This window comes from Sebastes umbrosus, chromosome 20 (genome assembly GCF_015220745.1).
Source record: "Sebastes umbrosus isolate fSebUmb1 chromosome 20, fSebUmb1.pri, whole genome shotgun sequence".
Lineage (NCBI taxonomy): Eukaryota > Metazoa > Chordata > Actinopteri > Perciformes > Sebastidae > Sebastes > Sebastes umbrosus.
This window is the reverse complement of record NC_051288.1, coordinates 18,439,616-18,460,848: the sequence shown is the minus strand read 5'-3', so window position 1 is coordinate 18,460,848 and position 21,233 is coordinate 18,439,616. Positions and strand designations below refer to the sequence as shown.

At 40.0% G+C, this 21,233-nt stretch overlaps 1 protein-coding gene across 1 annotated transcript; it reads left to right on the top strand.

Annotated features, from left to right (window-relative positions):
* Nucleotides 1–1,910: 1,910 nt before the first annotated feature.
* On the top strand, nt 1,911–20,447 carry oat (ornithine aminotransferase). The gene is made up of 10 exons (XM_037754444.1): nt 1,911–2,099; nt 5,185–5,416; nt 5,572–5,796; nt 5,895–5,990; nt 7,596–7,723; nt 17,421–17,543; nt 18,452–18,580; nt 18,681–18,794; nt 19,006–19,150; nt 19,427–20,447. Exons 2-10 carry the CDS (start codon nt 5,203–5,205, stop codon nt 19,585–19,587), a joined length of 1,335 nt encoding a protein of 444 aa, XP_037610372.1. The 5' UTR covers nt 1,911–2,099; nt 5,185–5,202; the 3' UTR covers nt 19,588–20,447.
* Nucleotides 20,448–21,233: the final 786 nt, after the last annotated feature.

Genomic DNA, 21,233 nt, shown 5'->3' with positions numbered 1-21,233 from the left:
AAAAATGAAATAAAATGTTAAAATTCTTTAAATTTATAACAACAAAAAATATAAACTCAAAAATAAAATACAAAAATGAAATAAAATGTTCAAATTCTTTAAATTTATAACAACAAAAATGTCAAGCTAAAAATTAAAAACAAAAATGACATAAAATGTTCAAATTCTTTAAATTTATACCAACAGAAATGTAAAGCTAAAAATAAAATACAAACATTAAATAAAATGTTTAAATTCTTTAACGTTATAACAACATAAATAGAATAAAATACAAAAATTAAATAAAATGTTCGAATTCTTTAAATTTATAACAACAAAACTAAAATAAAATACAAAAATGAAATAAAATGTTCAAATTCTTTAAATTTATACCAACAAAAATGTAAAGCTAAAAATAAAATACAAACATTAAATAAAATGTTCAAATTCTTTAAATTTATAACAACAAAAATAAAATACAATACAAAAATGAAATAAAATGTTCAAATTCTTTAAATTTATACCAACAGAAATGTAAAGCTAAAAATGAAATACAAACATGAAATAAAATGTTTAAATTCTTTAAAGTTATAACAACATAAATAGAATAAAATACAAAAATGAAATAAAATGTTCGAATTCTTTAAATTTATAACAACGAAAATGTAAAGCTAAAAATAAAATACAAAAATGTAATAAAATGTTCAAATTCTTTAAATTTATAACAACAAAAATAAAATAAAATGAAAAAATTAAATAAAATGTTCAAATTCTTTAAGTTTATAACAAGAAAAATGTAAAGCTAAAAATAAAATACAAACATTAAATAAAATGTTTAAATTCTTTAACGTTATAACAACATAAATAGAATAAAATACAAAAATGAAATAAAATGTTCGAATTCTTTAAATTTATAACAACAAAACTAAAATAAAATACAAAAATGAAATAAAATGTTCAAATTCTTTAAATTTATAACAACGAAAATGTAAAGCTAAAAATAAAATACAAAAATGACATAAAATGTTTAAATTCTTTAAATTTATAACAACAAAAATAAAAGAAAAAGAAAAAAATAAATAAAATGTTCAAATTCTTTAAATTTATAACAACAAAAATAAAAGAAAAAGAAAAAAATAAATAAAATGTTCAAATTCTTTAAATCTATAACAACGAAAATGTAAAGCTAAAAATAAAATACAAAAATGTAATAAAATGTTTAAATTCTTTAAATTTATAACAACAAAAATAAAAGAAAAAGAAAAAAATAAATAAAATGTTCAAATTCTTTAAATTTATAACAACAAAACTAAAATAAAATACAAAAATGAAATAAAATGTTAAAATTCTTTAAATTTATAACAACAAAAAATATAAACTCAAAAATAAAATACAAAAATGAAATAAAATGTTCAAATTCTTTAAATTTATAACAACAAAAATGTCAAGCTAAAAATTAAAAACAAAAATGACATAAAATGTTCAAATTCTTTAAATTTATACCAACAGAAATGTAAAGCTAAAAATTAAAAACAAAAATGACATAAAATGTTCAAATTCTTTAAATTTATAACAACAAAAATGAAATAAAATTTTAAAATTCTTTAAATTTATACCAACAAAAATGTAAAGCTAAAAATGAAATACAAAAATGAAATAAAATGTTGAAATTCTTTGTGTTTATAAGTTTCTCTCGCGAGATCTGACAACGCTGTATTGTCCATACATTAACATTTTATAACAGTTAGTCAGCTGAAATGCTTCAGTATTATGAGCTTTGCTTTCATAAATACCACTCTAATTATGAACTCATTTCCCCTGACAGAACTATAAAGTGTATTATAGCTTACACTTTGTAACTCAGCCGTTTTAATACGTGGTAATCAAAGATGATGGTGTGTTTTTTTAAGGATGATGTATTGATGTAACATCGGAGGAAGTTGCACCATAGAGGCGGTGCTCTACTCCGGTCAGTGGATCTACCCCCAGAGCCACACGACACACACAGACACATACATAATAAGTCGCATCGGAACCTCCCGCTTCAACCTTCGGAGACAAGGAGAAGCATCACTCGCCATTCAAGAGAGTCGTTTTATCTTCGCTTCACTTCTTTTCTGGTAGTGTTTCACCTCCACTCAAGTCTCCTGTCCGTTAACTGCAGTTTGATGATGATGTAGTGAAACTGACGTGCTAATGTTAGCCAGCTAGCTAGCTGGTACTAACGGGGGCTTATAGGAAACGAAGCACCTGTGTTTGGTTAGCATTCATCTTGAAGGCGTTTATACTCTTTGGACGAGATATTTATTTATGTGGACTTGGAAAATGTGTGTAAGGAATTATTATATATATATATTATACTTATTTTATTTTTTTAAAGTTAAAAAAAATAATAAGTTCACTACTTAAAATTCCATATTATATTATAATATAAAATTGTTTGGTAGAGCTGTTTAAACACTATTATGGTGGTGTATATATATATATATATATAGAGCTCTTTGCTGTGATGTTTGGTGGGTGTGTCGTGGAGGCAGCTCCCCAGCAACCTATCATCTCTCAAGAGCAGCTTTTATGGTGATTGACACTGGTCCACTGTCCTCCATGTGGCCCTGTCCAGGTGCTGCATGTTTGCTGTGTGTGTGTGTGTTTATTCACTGTTCAAGGTTATTGATTATCCAGAGCTGACTGACTTACAGTTATCTTCACCTTTTTCCATTCAGGAAGCCTTTTTGATGAACACTATTCATTGGAAATGCTGATACCGAGTACCGATCCGATACCAGTGTTTAATAAATAAGCTATATGCCTCACTGTGTGGAAGGATCATGTGTTGACCCTAAACATTACTTTCCTAACTTTGTAAAACAAAAATGTAACAAATAAATACACAGATAGCCTATACATTTGCTGAATTGCCCCTTTCGGAGGTCGAAGCGGCCTCGGGTTTAAAGCTAGAGTGGAGATACTGGTATAATACGAAACTACAAAACCTAAAGAATCCATGTTATACTAGCTTGTTGCGAAGGAAGTTAAATAACGCTCCAAACTTAAGCTACATTTTGGCGATGAAAAACTGGCATGGCCATTTTCAAAGGGGTCCCTTGACCTCTGACCTCAAGATATGTGAATGAAAATGGGTTCTATGGGTACCCACGAGTCTCCCCTTTACAGACATGCCCACTTTATGATAATCACATGCAGTTTAGGGCAAGTCATAGTCAAGTCAGCACACTGACACACTGACAGCTGTTGTTGCCTGTTGGGCTACAGTTTGCCATGTTATGATTTGAGCATATTTTCTTTATGCTAGATGCAGTACCTGTGAGGGTTTCTGGACACTATTTGTCATTGTTTTGTGTTGTTAATTAATTTGCAATAATAAATATAAACATACATTTGTATAAAGCAAGCATATTTGCCCACTCCCATGTTGATAAGAGTGTTAAATACTTGACAAATCTTCCTTTAAGGTACATTTTGACCAGATAAAACAATTTGCGATTAAATATTTTAATCTATTGACAGCCTTAAAAATAATAAATCGTACACCAGCAACATCAAAATTAACTGGAATTACAGTTCAAGTGTAAACCTTTTAAATGCAATTGGTCAAAACTTAAAAAGGAATTAAAATTCCAGTGTATATAGTATATAAACATAGAATTAAACGGAATAGATCGGCCCCATTGTCACGATACCCGATCCAGCTATTTGAGTCAGTATCGGCCCGTTATCCAATCCGATATCGGTGCATCCCTACTTTTCATGTCATTTTTGCAAATGATGTCATGGAATTTTTGTAAACTAAGATGACTCAGGTTGCTTAATACTAAGAATCCTGCAGCAGTTGAGCAACCTTGGCTGCATAACCACATTAGGTTTGGCTTAATAATTGATCCTATCTCATCTTCAAGACAATTTTCCCAGCTAACCTAAATGCCAAAAGCACTACTGAAAGTTTGTGCAAGTCATCTCAAAACCATCCACCACCTCAGTCATAAAGATGTATACATGCATTCTTTAAATGGTCAGCAGCAAGAAGAAAAGCAGTACAGGCTACAGCACTAGATTACGGTAAAATTTCAAATAGAAAAGCCTGGAGCATCACAGTTGAGTTGCCATGCTGCTGTGGCATTACTTTTTGTTATGTTTAACCCACAGCCGTCAAAAGCATGTTCCTCTATTGTGTTGGGAGTGAAAGAGAAGCGTTGCTCAGCAGAACCTGCAAAGCCACATAGCAGTGGGTTATCTTATTAGGCCCGATTTTTGTAGCTACAGTGCTTTTTTTTTAGGGGCATTTATTTATTTTATGCTGTTGTATGCAGGGTTATTATAATAAACTTAAACTAAAATGAAAAAAGCAGTGAATAATATTTTTAGTAAACTGAAACTAAATAAAAACTGTATCCTTTAAGCATTATATTTTTATTATATATTAATATATTTTGTAAGTATATGTAGCTACATACTTCTGAGGCATTATAGCTGGCACTAACAAAAACAAACTACTGTAAAACTAAAACTAAATATCTAAAAAAATAGAAATAAACCTTTCTGGAAACTAAAATGAAATCAAAACTAAATGAAAATTCAAAACTACTCGGGGTAAGGGCGTCACTACCAGCGATGGGACCAGGTCAGGATTAACACAATTATTAAAAAGGCTGGTTCTGTAATTGTTATTTAATGCAATATTGTTATTACAGTTCCACAGCTGCTTCCAGTAAAACCTACAAATGTCAACTTCTGTTTCAACCTTTACTTGAAGTGTGTTTAGCTCACTGCGTACTGCGTAGCTGTGTACCTACAAGGGCTGCATTTAATGGTTTATTTCATTAATCTGCAGATTACGCTCTTGATTAGTCGTTTTGTCTATAAAATGTAAGAAAATAGTGAAAGCTGCATGTTATAATTTCCCACAGAGATTTATTCAAATTGTTCATTTTTATACAAACAACAGCCCAAAACTCAATTTGACTAACACAAATAATCATTAATTGCAGCCCTAAAGTACTGTATAATTAACTCAACTGTAAAAGCTTATATTTACATTATGGTCTTTGTTATGTTCTCTGTATTTAGAAGTTATTATTAACCACTTGTGACAGTTTTGTAAAATATTCCTTGCTTCTGTTTGCAACAAAGGAACCTTTGTTATCATAAAATCGGCACTGATCCAAACTGAATTGTGTTTTTTTGTAGACGTAGCAGCCTGCAACCATGAAGGGAATGATCCTCCAGCTCAGCCGCAACCTGAGCCGCGCTGCCCCTGCACTTAGTCGCGGCGTCCACTCTGGCACGCGTCCCGCCTCCACTGCCGCCTCCAAAATGAAGTCAGACCGTCACCTCACCTCGGAGGAAATCTACGCCCGTGAGAACAAGTATGGAGCGCACAACTACCACCCCTTGCCTGTGGCCTTAGAGAGGGGGGAGGGTGAGTCACATGTCATATGACTACTAAAAATAATAGTCTCATTAACGTATGGTCAACGGATTACACTGCACTGTTTGGCAACATTTTTTTCAACATGTTCACTCATGAATCATCACAGACACTTCCTAACAACTTTGTTTTCTTCTTTACTCCAGGCATCTATGTGTGGGATGTTGATGGTAACCGCTATTATGACTTCCTGAGTGCCTACAGCGCAGTAAACCAGGGCCACTGCCACCCAAAGATCATCGCGGCGCTCAACGCCCAGGCCTCCAAACTCGCCCTGACCTCCAGAGCATTCTACAACAACGTGCTGGGAGCCTATGAGGAGTACATCACACGCCTATTTGGCTATGACAAAGTCTTACCCATGAATACAGGTACTGTTAGGAAACACACCCAACACTCATTGTATGAATCATCTTCACAAATTATTATATTTGTTGACATTTCTTTCTGTGGTTACATGTTGTTACAGGTGTTGAAGGTTGTGAGACGGCCTGCAAGCTGGCCCGCAAGTGGGCTTACACTGTGAAGGGGGTTCCCAAGAACCAGGCCAAAATCATTTTTGCAGGTAAGTCATCATCTTATGTTGCAAAAGACTATGGTTACGTTTCAAATCACATACTTTTTGTACATACTGCAGCTGCCCTTACAAAGCTCGGTATGCAGTATGCATACAATTGGGACATACTACTTTGACGCTCTTGCTCATATATCCGCTGCACAGAGGACTGTGGTTCAGAATAGCCAGAAAAGCATGCTGGCTTGCATACTGCATCTGACATACTTTGTATTAGGACATACTAAATCTTTTTCTGGTATACTAAGTAGTATGGGTATTGGAATGCACAGTATGTGTCCCATTTGTCACCTTACCCAGTGTCTTTTTATAAGAAAATTGGCAGTCCTTACCGCAACAACCCAGGGTTTGAATCTGACCTGTGGCCCTTTGCTGCATGTCATCCCCTCTCTCTCTCCCCCTTTTATAACTATCTCTCTCACTATCCATAAAAGCATAAATAATATTTTTTTTATTGGATCATTCTGCCAGGGAGCTCAAGCTGTCAAAACAAGTTATTGAAATTTACTGATGGAGATATTTTCTGTTTGCACAGGAAATTAGCAAAGTTAGCCAGAGGGCATCATGTACTTAACTCATGACCAACATTTTAGATTTTGTTTTCAGATGTTAATAGGGCTGTGGCGGGGAAGGAATTTCCCCTGCGGTGATAATGATTGGCTCAACAGCTTGATATGCTGTGTTGTTGTATTTTTTTTTGGCAAATTATAAAATGTATCCCGATTTCAACGTTATATAAATGTTATTGCTTTTTTAAATGACAAAGATGACAGTTTTAAAACTAGTGAAATACTTGTTTACTGTTAAATGCAGAACACAGAAGGGCAATGAGGCGTTTTTCTTTCAGCTGTGATGCTTTAGTTGCGTCTGGTTGCTATGATACGGAATGTCTGCAGAAGTAAAAATGTTGGCACAAGGTAGAGTACTTGCTGTGGATGAAGGGAAGGCTGAAGCACATGGGGAGAGAGGATTGACCCGCTGGTTTATGTGTATTAATTTCTCTACCATTGTTGTTGTTTTTGTTCAGCACATGTAGCCGACATATAGGATGTGACGGTTGGTCTTTGTGGTATTTGTCCTGCCCTTCCTCGATTGTGATTGGACAGCTGGGTAAAAAAGTGACAGTGACGAGTGCAGAGTTTTACCCAAAGTTGAACATTTTTTAACTCTAGGGAACAAGAAAAAAACACCAAATGGCAGCACTCAGCGAAGAATAGACGCTCAGCGCCTGGTCACACTGCTGGCATTGTAGCAAAGTGTAAAAATGCGGCGCTCCCATTGCAAAGAATTCAAATTTAGGAAAATATGTGAACATAGCAGTTGTGGCGGTTGCTCGCCATCCCCTGCGGTTGGCTTGTCAGTATTGCAATATTGCGACAGCCCTAGATGTTAGACAACTGAAAAATAAAAATCTACTACAATGATTCTTTACACTTTGGATAATACTACAATATAGTCTAAGATTACCAAACCTAGCATTAGTCTGATCCTCTGAACAGATAAAGGATAAGGTGACCACCGGTTCCAAATTTCCTAAATTTTGTAAACTGAGAACAATGTGACAAATATGCCATCTCATTCACTCTTGTTGATCAGATGGAAACTTCTGGGGCCGCACCATGGCAGCCATCTCCAGCTCGACCGACCCCAGTAGTTATGAAGGTTTCGGCCCCTTCATGCCGGGCTTTGAGCTCATCCCATACAACGACATCCCTGCACTCGAGGTACATGTTTTCATTCTGTCTTCAAGACATACAGCACAGTATCATGTGTTTTTTTTTTATTTTGTTTGTCGTTGAGAGGCAGTACAATGGAGTGACCTAGTGCCAGTTAAAGCGTCGTTACCTTTGATCCAACACAGCTGTCAAAATGCCCAAATTATAGGAGGAAGTTCATGTTTCAGTCACTGCACACCAGACTTTGGGCTTTTTTCTATAACAACATTACTAACTAACTTGCATGCACTAAAGGCACGAGTTTAGATCTCATATTGTGTTTCTAGAGAAACACTGACGTTAGAAGAAAGCAAAAGTTTCATCATACTTACCGTCAGTGTGTGGGAGGGTCCGACATGCAGGATCTTGAAGTATGCGACCAAATCGCATTGCACACACTTTTTTTTTTCCAGGTGAAGGAACTGGCCTTCTACCTCCGAGAGGTCAAGGCCCAGTTACGTGCTGGTTAATCTTGTGTGACAAAGAGATTTTCCAAACAGACGGGTTAAAGCATAATAATACAATTTATTCCGAACAATTAATGTTGCATAAGTAAAAATAAAAGAGTTTACAGATATCTGGATCCAATCAACATGTCCCTGACAACATACAGTGCATGGGTCAGTTCGTGAAGTCTGAACCCCGAGCTATCCCTGATCCAGCCTATTCATGGTTTACACAATATTAATATTCATGAGCTTATGGCACGTGATGTTTCTGCTGCATGTCTTCTTCTTCTGTTATCTCCTTCTGACTCCTTCCTCCCTTTGGCCTTGAAAAAGAAGAACAGCACCTCTCTTTCCCCACAATTCACTCTATTCATAACAAATCCGACAATCAGGTTATTGTAGATCATAGTAAGCACTTTTGTACATAATAAATCCAACAGACCCTCTTTTGAACTTAACTAAGTTCACCTACAGATAATGTTACATACAGATATATTTATTATAAGCATAGATAATGTTACGTACAGATGTATTAATTATAAGCATCATCACACAACCTCTTCAGGATCAACATCTTCACTATCCCCCACCATTTCCAGGAGACCCTGTCTCTCCGCTTGGAACATGGCCATCTGATAAGAAGGAGGTGCATCCGGATGCTTTCGTTGCACAGCAGAAATGATCACACGCTCAGTGAGGTGGCGAATACAAGGAATACAGCAACAACCGCATAATACTAAGCATGTACACACAGCTAGGATTGAGGAGAATAGAGATACCACCATGGACTTCCATTTCCCAAAGGTACGGTCTAACCAGTCGTGAATGGGGCTGTTGATACCTGAGTCATCGTGCATGGATTCAGACAGCGTCCGGAGCCCCTCTAGCGCCTTAGTTACAGTCCCGTCCGGCGCTGTATTATTAGGGATGAAAATACAACATGAGTCTTGGAACATTGAGCATACACCGCCTTTCTCTGCCAGCAGCATATCTAATGCCATTCTATTTTGGATCACCATCAGTGACATAGGAGCCATTTGTTCAGCTAGTCCGGCAATTGCATCACGGGTTAGATTAGTGAAACGGAGAACATTATAGTGGATGTAGTTAATGCGGTCAACATTTTTGTTAGGAGTGATAGGGATCAGAGCACTTATTATAGGTATGTTTTCAAAACCTGCAGCTATTTGGTCAGCTAGTTTATATTCATTAGGGGAGCTACCTCACTACATCATTCTTTATAATCTTGGTTTAGCCTTCCCCCCCCTTGTAGCCCACTCCTTCCACCCTGCTTCTGAGTGAAAGCATTGTCTATTGTTAAAGAGTTACTTGCGATTAGCCAGTTTTAGCAGAGTGCAGAGGCGAGGATGATAAGTAATGTATCTAAACTAGTACAGTCTGTGCTTTCCCAGGTTATTCAGATTTATCTGAGTACACAAACTCTACACAAGGGTCATGGTATTTTCTCTCACATTCCCTAAAACATTTAAAATACATGACAAATCACATGAAGAAAGTTTGTACAGAAGAACGAGGACAAGAGAGGTAAACACAAATGCTACAGCAAACGCTACTAGCAGTTTGCCGTACTGCATGATGCTTCTAGTTTGTTTTCCTGCGCGCAACTGAAAAACTTTTATCTGGGTGATCCTATTTTATACTGGTTTGGGAAAGGAAGTGAAATTTCTCTCTGGTGGATTCTCCCCACCCCTGGTTCCTCTTTTTATCTATTTTAGCATTTATTCTAAGCAACAAGTTTTAATACAATGTGATATATAATGTTTTTCAAAAACCACCTAGATGAGTCCACCTAAACAACCATGTTAGCCTGATTTAACTGTAAATACAGGCAAGACCTTGTAACCTTCTTTCCCTTATGTGTATCTCATCACAGTCACAGTTTATACAGTATATGAAAAATAAAAAATTATACGTGACCCTCTTTTCACGTAGCCTGGGCTCCTTGTGGGGCTGCCTCCTCTGCTTCAGGTCCTGTCCTGCTGCTGGAGCACTGTGTTAGGTGCCACCAGTTGAGTCCTTTTCCTGCGAGCTGCACAGCTGTTGCAGTTCTGGCCAGAACCTTGTGTGGGCCTGTCCAACGTGGCTCCGACCACTTCCTCTTTAACACCTTCAACCAAAGGTGTTCCGGGGGTCCGGGGTCAGGTCCTGGAACGTCCTCTGTGACAGGGGTGACAGGTTTGTCACCTGTATAGGAGAGAGCTGACACAAGAGCATTAACCTTCAAATAGTATGGTCTGTAACCGAGGTCAGGAAGGGGAGAGGGGTTTTGGGACGGCCCTGGGAAAGGTCGGCCACACGTAAGTTCAAATGGTGTGAGTCCTGTTGACCGATTGACCGAGGCTCTGATGCCTATCAGTGCAATGGGCAGGGCTTCAGTCCAAGGAAGCTTAGTTGTGCGAACGATTTTTAGCAGCCTTAGCTTGATGGTCTGATTAGCCCGTTCAACTTTTCCCTGCGATTGTGGGCGGTACACAGTGCCAAATTTGTGTTTTAGTCCCAGAGCCTTTTCAACAGATTGCAGGTCTTTATTTTTGAAATGTGAACCATTATCTGACCTGATCAATTTAGGAAACCCATGTTTCGGAATGTACTCATTCACCAGACATTTAATGACTGATTTTGCGTCCTCTTTTCCCGTGGGGTAGGCCTCAACCCAACGTGAAAATGCGTCCACAATTACTAGGAGGAATCTTTTCCCCCCAGCCCTTACTCCCATATCTGTAAAATCCATAAAGATTTCCTGTCCCGGGGCAGTGGGAGAAGGATGTTTTCCTGCCCTAGGAGTGATGGTAGGTCTGATGTTACATGTACTACATACGTCACACTTAGTCAAGAAGTCAGTTATAGTAGCATGTTTCCGGGGAATCCACCAGTGGCGGAGATCTCGTAACATCTGTTTGTGGCTTTTATGGTCAAGTCCATGAGTCTGAGTCAATATTGAGGACATCCAACAGGGGGGCATAACTATTTGATCTCCGTTATACCATATACCATCAAACTGTTCTATAGCTCCCTTATCTTCCCAGATGGTTCGTTCTGCTGCTGTGGCAGATTTCTGAGCTTGTATGATGGAGAGATCAGTTATCTCAGAACCGAGATCTGTTGTGGTCATGACCATCATAGTAGGTAAATACCCTGCCGCCTTTTTAGCGGCTGCATCCGCTGCTTCGTTTCCTATACTTTCTAAGTCAGTGCCCTGACTGTGTCCTTTCACTTTGATCACAGCTACCCTCTGTGGTAACTGGATTGCTTCCAACAACTCTTTCATCAACTCCTCATGAGCCATAGGTTTATTCTGACTAGTCTTAAAACCCGCTTGCACCCAGCCAGACATATCTCTGTGAATTGCATTGCACACATACGCAGAGTCTGTGAAAATATTCACTGCCTTCCCTTCCGCTAACCGCAGAGCACAAACTACAGCCGTAAGTTCTGCTGCCTGATGTTTTGGAGCTATGGCTAGGGACACATGGGGAACAGCTTCTTCTGACATGCGATACCATTGTTCTTGTGCTGGGGTTAGTTTTACTGCGGCTGCTACTCCTGCTGGTGCTATATAAACATCTCTTACCCCTATCCCCCAGGTTGTATCTAACAGGTTCTGTTGGAACTCATCTTGATACGTAAGATCATTATTTCTGTCATAATTCAGAGTGCAGTGGAGAGGATCGGGAACAGGGAGGTAAGGGTGTAGAGCCCTAATCCATGGTTGCCACATGTTGTAAAAGTCAATCAGAGGGTTTCTGTCGGCTAGCAGGGCCCAATATATGTCCGCACAGGGTGGTGGGGCATCAGGTGAGGTATCAGGACTCAACATGCACATGCGATCAGCACTGGAGGGCGAGGAGCACACCATTTCTTCTCCTCCGGGGAAACTCACTATCACAGCTTCTGGTGAACAATGTACAGAAGCCCCCAGTGCTGCCAAAACATCTCTTCCCAGGAGATCACGTGGACAATCAGGTGCATACAAAAAGGGGTGCTCCATCACCTGTCTCCCAAGCCGGACAGGAAGGGGAACAGTAAAAGGCAGTCTTTGTTCAGTGCTGGAAAATCCCAAAACGGAAACATAGTGAGAGGAAAGGGAACACATAGGTTCAGCTAAGGTGGAGTAACGTGCTCCCGTATCCACCATGAACCATCTTCGTTTTCCGTTCACTGTCAACTGGAGACAGGGCTCTGCCAGCCCCTGTCCCTCCATCTCCGTCGGGCACCCCTATGGGAACATTCCTGGCGTATATGGACCAGGTGGAGGTCCCTGCGCAGAGTACCCGCTGTATGCCTGCATTGGAGCTAGCTGTTGGTTTGGTGGAGTCTGTATTGTTGGCTGATATGACTGCTGTGGAGGCCCTCTCATCTGCTGTTGTTGTTTCTGAAGACAGTCACGTGCCCAGTGATCCGGGCTTCCGCAGATGTAACAACTGCCTCCTCTTGGTTGGGCATACCCCCTCCCCCTGCCTCCTCCTCCTCTCCCTCTGCCTCTATTCCGGCCTTCATGATAAGGGGGCTGCTGATATGGGGCAGCTTGGTAAGGAACATGATACTGGGGTTGATATATAGCCTGTGGCGGGCCCTGCAGTGGATAAGGATTCTGTGGCGGGGCTGGAGCTGGTGTTACAATTTGAGCCATCTGGGTATCTTTCTCTTTCCCTCCCTTTTTCTTATCTGTTGCACGAGTCCGTGCATCTGCCAACTGTAATTTAGTCAACTGAGCTACCATCTCTTTTAATGACTCATTTTCCTCTTCCTCCTCCTTGGTTTCTGCATCCTGATGATGGCAGAAATGTGTTTCCCATCTTGATGATTTTGCCCCTGCCATATCTGGATTCTCTTGCATCTTTCTCTTAACTCCTTCCGGAGCATGTTTTAACAGAGCTATTCTGAACAGAGACTGCTGTGATTCTTTATCTGGGTTCACCCCCGTAGCCCCCGCCCACTCTGTCTTTGCTCTTTCTATGAACGTGCGTCCACTCTCCCCGTTCTTAATCTTAAACACCAAGCTGTGGAGCTTGCCCGCTGGTATGGGATACTTTTGTCTAATAGCATTACCGTAGGAGGTAGCATAGGGGTTAAGGGGGCTTCTATCTGACACCTGGACTGTTCCGGCCGCTGCTTCTAATTCTTTCAGTGCCCAGTCCGAAACCGAGAAACCCAAAATAGCCCTGAGATCACCCATAGCTAAAGTCTTCCCTCGGGTCTTGTTGTACAGGCTCGTGAGCCACACTCCCCCTCCCTCTTGAATTCCTGGGAGGAGCTCACTCAGTGCTTGAATGTCACCTAAAGTGAACGGCTGATACTCGTCTCTACCGTTGCTTTTGGCCACAATGGGAAACATGCCAACACACTGACTCCTCTGTTTGTCACCTTTGTCTTCGTACTTTCCATAAACTTTACGTGACCTCGTTTTGGGGGGTGTATATGGTCTCGCCTCTTCGTGCCCACCCTCCCGTCTCCTATGTATCCCTCCTTTGGAGTGCGTTCTCATGGTTCCCTCTATAGTGATAGGAATGTTTTCATCTTCATCATCATCACCCTCCTCTACTGTTCTACTAGCCTCGTCATCAGTGTCCTCATCTACCTCTCCACTAGTGTGGACATCATGATACTCTGCACGGGATCTCTCTGTGTCTCTCTCAGTTCTCTGCATCCAAACACCTATGTCCGGACTCTCTGTGTGGGGTTTATGGGTAGATTGAGCTCTCCCTCTTACGCCTCCTTTACGCAAGTCTGGTGGTAACATGGCTTGTCCTAACCTGTACTGTCCCGTCTGATCTCTCAGTTCTTCCCTTAGCCTGTCTATTTCTCTGGCTACATCAGACCTACTACCCGCCTCTGAGGCTGAACCTGCTCCTTGTCCTTTTTCTGTTTCCTCTTCTAGTTCCAAAGTACCACCTAACACTTGAAACAATGGTGCCATAACTTCGTTTGTATAATCACTGTCCTGTGGGGTTGGTACCGGACTAGGGGTAGGAGGAGGATAAGGAGGGGGGTTGTGATGTGGGCCAGGTGGGTACTGCTGATGGAGGGACATGTAATGTGGCGGCTGGCTAGTATGTGGGTTTGGTGGTGGGGGTGCGCTAGGACTGGGTGAGGGTTTCACTAGTGGTTTTGCTTCAGCGGTTTTTGCGTGGGTGGCTTTCGTCTGGCTGCCTAAGGCTGATAGTGCAGCCATCTGTATCACATTATATTTTACCAATTTACTTGCCAACTCGTCTTCTTTCTTCCTCAATTTCCTCCTTACAAACATATGTCCCTTTTCTTTGTCTTGTCTTGCTTGCAGCAGCTTTCTATGAACCACCTGTATTAATGCTCTCATCACTGGCATGAATTTGGCTTCACTTCCCGTGGCTGGAAAATGCCCTTCCTTCACTGTCATGTTATACCACTCATCTAGGTCTTGAGTCTCTTTATTTCTAGTCTTGGGATCAAATGTACAGATTACATTGGTCCTGACTTTAGCCCATTGCTGTCCAAATGATAAACGGGGAGGCCCACAGCCACCCCGTTCCTCAGTCTTTGTCAAATTCTCCGTCCATTCTGTCCAGTACTATTTCACACAGGTTTATTCAGTTTATGACAGTAACTAGATTCAGAGTAAATGGGTCGCTATGCCCCTCGCTGTGATCCTACCAACATAAGCTTCTACTGGACACTTTGATGTTCCAGCGATGTTGGCCCAGTATCAACAGTAAGTTTTAATTTTCCTCTGAATACTAGTTATTAATGTACACTCATACAGGCGCTCCAAGCGCTATTTTTACTAAACTCTAACGTCCTAGACGTTACTAAACTAGCGCTCCAAGCGCACTACTCATACAGGCGCTCCAAGCGCTATTTTTACTAAACTACTAAAAGGCAGCTTACCTCCTTTTAGTTTTACACGCTACTAAAAGGGCAGCTTCCTCCTTCCAGTTTTTACTAAAAGGCAGCTTACCTCCTTTTAGTTTTACACGCTACTAAAAGGGCAGCTTCCTCCTTTCAGTTTTCAATAGAAAGTCTTTACTTCTGCAACATTTATCACTACAAAGGAGATTCAGCACAACAAGAGAGATAATTTAGAGTAAGCCAATATGCAGAGTTCGATACAACAGGTTCTGCTTACCTTTAAGATTTCAGGGATCCCTTTCTCTCTCTCGCCGGTCTGTCCGTCCTTTGGACACGCTTCTCAATGCCGAAGATCACGTCGGGGTCACCAATTGAAGGAACTGGCCTTCTACCTCCGAGAGGTCAAGGCCCAGTTACGTGCTGGTTAATCTTGTGTGACAAAGAGATTTTCCAAACAGACGGGTTAAAGCATAATAATACAATTTATTCCGAACAATTAATGTTGCATAAGTAAAAATAAAAGAGTTTACAGATATCTGGATCCAATCAACATGTCCCTGACAACATACAGTGCATGGGTCAGTTCGTGAAGTCTGAACCCCGAGCTATCCCTGATCCAGCCTATTCATGGTTTACACAATATTAATATTCATGAGCTTATGGCACGTGATGTTTCTGCTGCATGTCTTCTTCTTCTGTTATCTCCTTCTGACTCCTTCCTCCCTTTGGCCTTGAAAAAGAAGAACAGCACCTCCCTCTCCTCTCTTTCCCCACAATTCACTCTATTCATAACAAATCCGACAATCAGGTTATTGTAGATCATAGTAAGCACTTTTGTACATAATAAATCCAACACAGGCAAGATTAACCTGGAAGACAAAAAAAAAACATGTTACTGGAGGCTACTGCTTTAGATTTTTTTTCCACTGACTGCATATATTTGCACTTAATTCAGCCTTGTAGCTGAAGATGGATGTTATTTTGACAACATTATCATTTTCTTAAAAGAGAGAAGTACTCCACCGATTTAACATTTCCCTGCTATAACATTGTCTCAATCACAATGGACAGTTGAAAGATTGGAGTCCTGCCTTTTCTTCCGTAAAGTGGTGATGTTAGTGTGTCAAGTAACCCACTTTGCCTAGTGGCTAGTTTGGCACGCATTCAAACAAAGCAAGTTAGACCGGAAGCAGAGTCCGAAAAGTTAGGTTTAGTTGCCTAGTCTTGGCTTTTCGGGGTGTGGGTACCTGAAAATAACCTGAAAAATCTGAAAATAAGCATAATAGGTCCATGTCAAAACCTGGCGCCTACATTACCCACAATGCAACTTATCTTGCAACAGTGATTTGGGTGTGTTATGCTCGTAGCGGCTAATGTAGCCTCAAGCAGAGATGAGGAGTGGACGACAGAGGTCTCACCTCTTTCTAACTCCATGGCCCCAGAATGTTTTCCATTTTCAAACTTGTACGTCCCTTGAGGCCATTTATCAGACTTTGCGCAGCTCCTTCTGGAGTCACAACAGGTTTTATACAGTAAAACTTTTACATATTAAGTAGCATTCCCCAAGATCTGTAAACAGACTTTGATGTGTAAAATTGGTGGTCCACTTTTTAAGTTAAAAAACTGTTTATTTCATAAGGTTCACCAAAACTAGCTGACTTGACACCCTCGTTGTCTATGTAAACATAAGGATTGAATTACTGACTGCAGTTGCATGTGTCTGCTGATAATGTTATTGTGGCAACTGCTGATTTTCTTTGTAAACATAAGAACCTATTGATTTTTCCATCTGCAAGCTATTAGTCGTTTTGCAGCTGTAAGGCCAGCTAACCAGAGACGTCTCTGCTTAACACAGAGTTCCAGGTCCACATTCTGTCAATATACAAAGATGGCTTCTTGACTTCTTAGATATAGCAGGTATGGAACACTGGGCTGCAAACATGCATTTGGCAAAAAGAGAAAATATATCACATTGGAAACAAGCAATCACTACAATTAAATCCAGGTCTAGGGTGGGTGGGATGGGAGGGAATCAAAAGGGAGGGATTTGGGGGTGGGGGAACGGGGGCGCAGAAGTTTTTATTTTAATGACTTTTTGTTGTTGTTTGTTGTTATTTTCCTTCTTCCTGTTTGTTTGTTTGTTTTTGTTTTTTTTTCATTTTCTTTTCTTTTCTTTTTTCTGTAGCTACTTGCCAATTCTGTATTGATTAGTACATGGACATCTGTGATTATACATATATCTTCTTTTTTTACTCCATTGTTGACCTATCAATTTGTAACCCCACCCTATATCATTTTGCTTAAATACCAATAAAAAATTGATCACAAAAAAAAAAGAACCTATTGATTGACTAAAGTAGCATGTATTGATGAAAAAAATGTCTGACGAGTCATTTTTTTTTTTTCTCCAGAAAGTTCTCCAAGACCCAAATATTGCTGCTTTCATGGTGGAGCCCATCCAGGGCGAGGCTGGGGTGGTGGTGCCAGACCAGGGCTACCTCACCAAAGTCAGAGAACTTTGCACCAAACACAACGTGAGTCTCTATGCACAAGCAGGAATGACGCTTACAGTAGCTTTGAGTGTTTTGTATAATTTGGCAATCTTCGAACTGAACTAGTTGGTAATAAAAACACAAATATATTTGCCATCATCCTCTAAACGACTGCTTCAAAGATTTTGCCTGAAGCTTGTTTGTTCCATGCTGTTTGTTAAGTGTGCAAGGATTGAAGGTGTGGTTCAGGTGTGGTACTGACTGCTGAGCACAGCACAATTTGAATCATGCTCTTGGTATGGACAGCACATAAATCAAGAGACAACATGTTGTAGTTGTCTTTTCATGCAGGTTGTACCAAGTACATGTTGTACTTCCAATACACACGGCTCTGTTTGGCCTTAATAGTGCATAGTATAAAGTTTCTAAGCAGTGCAAAAGACATTAAACGCACAGCAGCAGCTGAGTGTCTCCTCCTGACCGCCAAATTAATTGAGGGCAAACTGCAGTCTGAGCTTCATTTTTAGTCATTTAGATGTTTTCTTATCTGGTACAAAGAGTAGAAATTCATTCCAGATGACCTATTCTTCACAAGGAGGGACGGGGTTTTAATTCAAGTGGAGAGCAGCGATGTTAAATTGTGCCACGGTAGTCAGACGGGTTTATTCTGTTCAGCTAATGTACGATAATCCCTCCAGTCCTCTGTGCTAACGCCCACACACCTAACTTTTTTACATTCTTATTTCCCTGTTGATCATGAGAGTTCAGTTTACACTGAATAAACACACTTTAACTAGTTTGTACAGCATTACACATTCAGGGATTGTGCACCTAAATTGGCTTAAAGAGATAATGTAACTTCATTAGTTATATTGAATTTCCAATGTCTGAATCCACAAAGAAACCCAGGGCATTGTGTTCCTACTGTAAATCCTCTGTGTTTTGTCCAGGTGTTGTGGATTGCTGACGAGGTGCAGACCGGCTTGGCGAGAACCGGCCGGCGCCTGGCTGTGGACCACGAGGAAGTCCGTCCTGATATCGTGGTTCTGGGCAAAGCTCTTTCTGGAGGAGTTTACCCTGTAAGCATTTTTTGTTGTTGTCCAGTCACACAAGAAAGATGGATTTTTTTGGAGTCCAGTTAGGTTGGACAGGAGTCTAATCTGTGTTTGTGTGCCTCAGGTATCTGCTGTGCTGTGCGACGATGAGATAATGCTGACCATCAAGCCTGGAGAGCACGGGTCCACATATGGCGGTAACCCCGTGGCCTGTCAGGTCGCGATCGCTTCACTTAAGGTCAGTGTTAAAATGCACTTTACGTCTAGTCTGTCTACCCTTCAACAACTCATTACGTCTTCTTGTTTTTGCCTTTGTTTTAATCGATTAAATGGAGAGAACTTCCACAGTGATATGCAACATACCATACCAAGTTAAAATAATTACAGTTACCTTCAAAGACAGTTTAACATCAGAAGAAAAATATGCATTTAACTGTTGTTGTTTGCAGGTGCTGGAGGAGGAGAAGCTGGCAGAGAACGCTCAAAGTATGGGAGAGCTGCTGCGGAACGAGCTGACAAAACTGCCCAAAGACATCGTGACAACAGTCAGAGGGAAAGGCCTCCTCAACGCAGTCGTCATCAAAGAGACCAAAGGTACAGTACTGAACTATTTCTAAAACGGCAGCCCTGTTGGTGATCACTATGTGGTAACTTAATGAATTCCAGCTAATAGGCTTTAGTTTAGTCTTTGTGGTATTCAACTTTAGGACGGACTGGTTCAAATTAATTAATTAAATGTGTTAAACGTGTTGAAAAATGGCACTTTTCTACATGTGGGACAAGATTCTTTGTAAGACATATGAAGAGTAAAACTCTATTGGCACCTTGCAGTCCTTTTAATTTGACCCTATATTAAAACAATCCCCACAGACTACAACGCCTGGAAGGTGTGCTTACGCCTCCGCGACAACGGACTGCTGGCTAAGCCCACCCACGGCGACATCATCCGCCTGGCGCCTCCCCTCATCATCAAAGAGGACGAGCTGCGCGAATGCATCGACATCCTCCAGAGAACCATCCTGTCCTTCTAAACTCCAAACCACCTATTCGACAAATACACAGACAACCTTCAAGCTGATAATCAAAAAAAGTTAACATTTAATAGTAGTTTGTATTTGCATCTCAAAGATAGGGGTTCTTTGAAGGGTATTACTGTAGAAATACAGTATGCAGAGACTGTGTGGAGCTTCTAAAGGGGCTACACTCACACTTTTGTACAGAGAGACTACTGTGAAGGAAGACGGTTAGATGGCAACACGGGCTGACAAGTGTTTTATTTTAATTGTTCAATGGTTAATTCATTATTATATAATTTTGCGTTGGTAACGAGTGATGTAAATAATCAATGTGCTTGTCCAGGATGAAACCTTTTAATTTTTAAAGGATATGTGGTGTTACCAGTGACACATGCAGTCTAACGTTACAAAGACCTCCTTAGAGGCAGAGTGTTGTGCAGGACTTTATGCTACAAAATATACTGAGTTTAAATCTTGTCTGCAGTGCTCAATATGACAAACATAGTTTATTAGTCTAATATACATTTCTACTAAACTACTTGCTGTCTGCAAACATAAACCTTGTAAATCAGTGTTGTTACATACAGTAGAGGGCCAGCTAGTCTGGGTATTTTTAAAGAGCACATGTTTAAAAAGCCTTGGATTGTATATGGGATTTTCAGATTCCAGTTCTTGTTTGAATTTTAGTGTAGTTATGATATTTTTCCCCACCGAAACCTTTAAATTACCAATACAAATCTGACCAGTATCAGTAAGTTTTTGGCATTGAACTTTCCGATGAATGTTTTATCTGTTACAAAACAATGTAAAAAGGCATTATCACCTTTAAATTGTTACATAATCTATTGATCTTCAAATAAATTATTGCCGTCTCATTTCCTTTCTTGCTGTTTGTGTGGAACAATGGATTTGATAGACCAGAAGCCTCTTTCAGGATGCAGATTTGACGAGTAATCCAGTTAAATTTGCTGATTAAAACCTGGAAACCACCTTAAATCAACAACATTGACTGATGTTTTTGGATTTTATCTGGATACCTTCGCTGAGTAAAACCAGAACAGGTCTTTTTACATCCATCAATGTTCTGGATCTGAGGTGGTTTCAAGCAGCTTTGACATGTCATTTAACCTGCTTTATAAAAAACATGTTGCAGAAACCTGCTTTGACGTCATTATTCACCCAACAGAACAAAGCATACAGATAATTTCCCGCGTCACACTCTGCATATACTAAAGTTAAGCATTTAATCCATTATTTTGCAATGATTTTAGATGTAACACTAGATGGTGCTGTGCCTTTACTGAAATGAAACTAAGGATTGGTGGGTACTCAAGCAAAGTAGCAGCCTGTACAAGCGCTTATATGGCTGGTGTTAAATACAAAGCTTAACATAACGGGAAGAAATGCAGTGATGAGATACCAAAGCTTCACTGCAGATACAGTTCAAGACTCATCGAAGTATCCCAACACAACGCTGTTAAACCTACAAGCCACAACCTGGATGATCCATCTTTCAGCCTGTCACACATCCCTGTCTCAGACCAGCGGTACACGGGGACCTCCACTGACAGATTTGACATATTTGACATGTGTCAGTCTCAGAAGGCGAGCTGTTCTGAACCGGATGTTGTGGGAACAACCTCCAGCTAGCTGAATGAGAC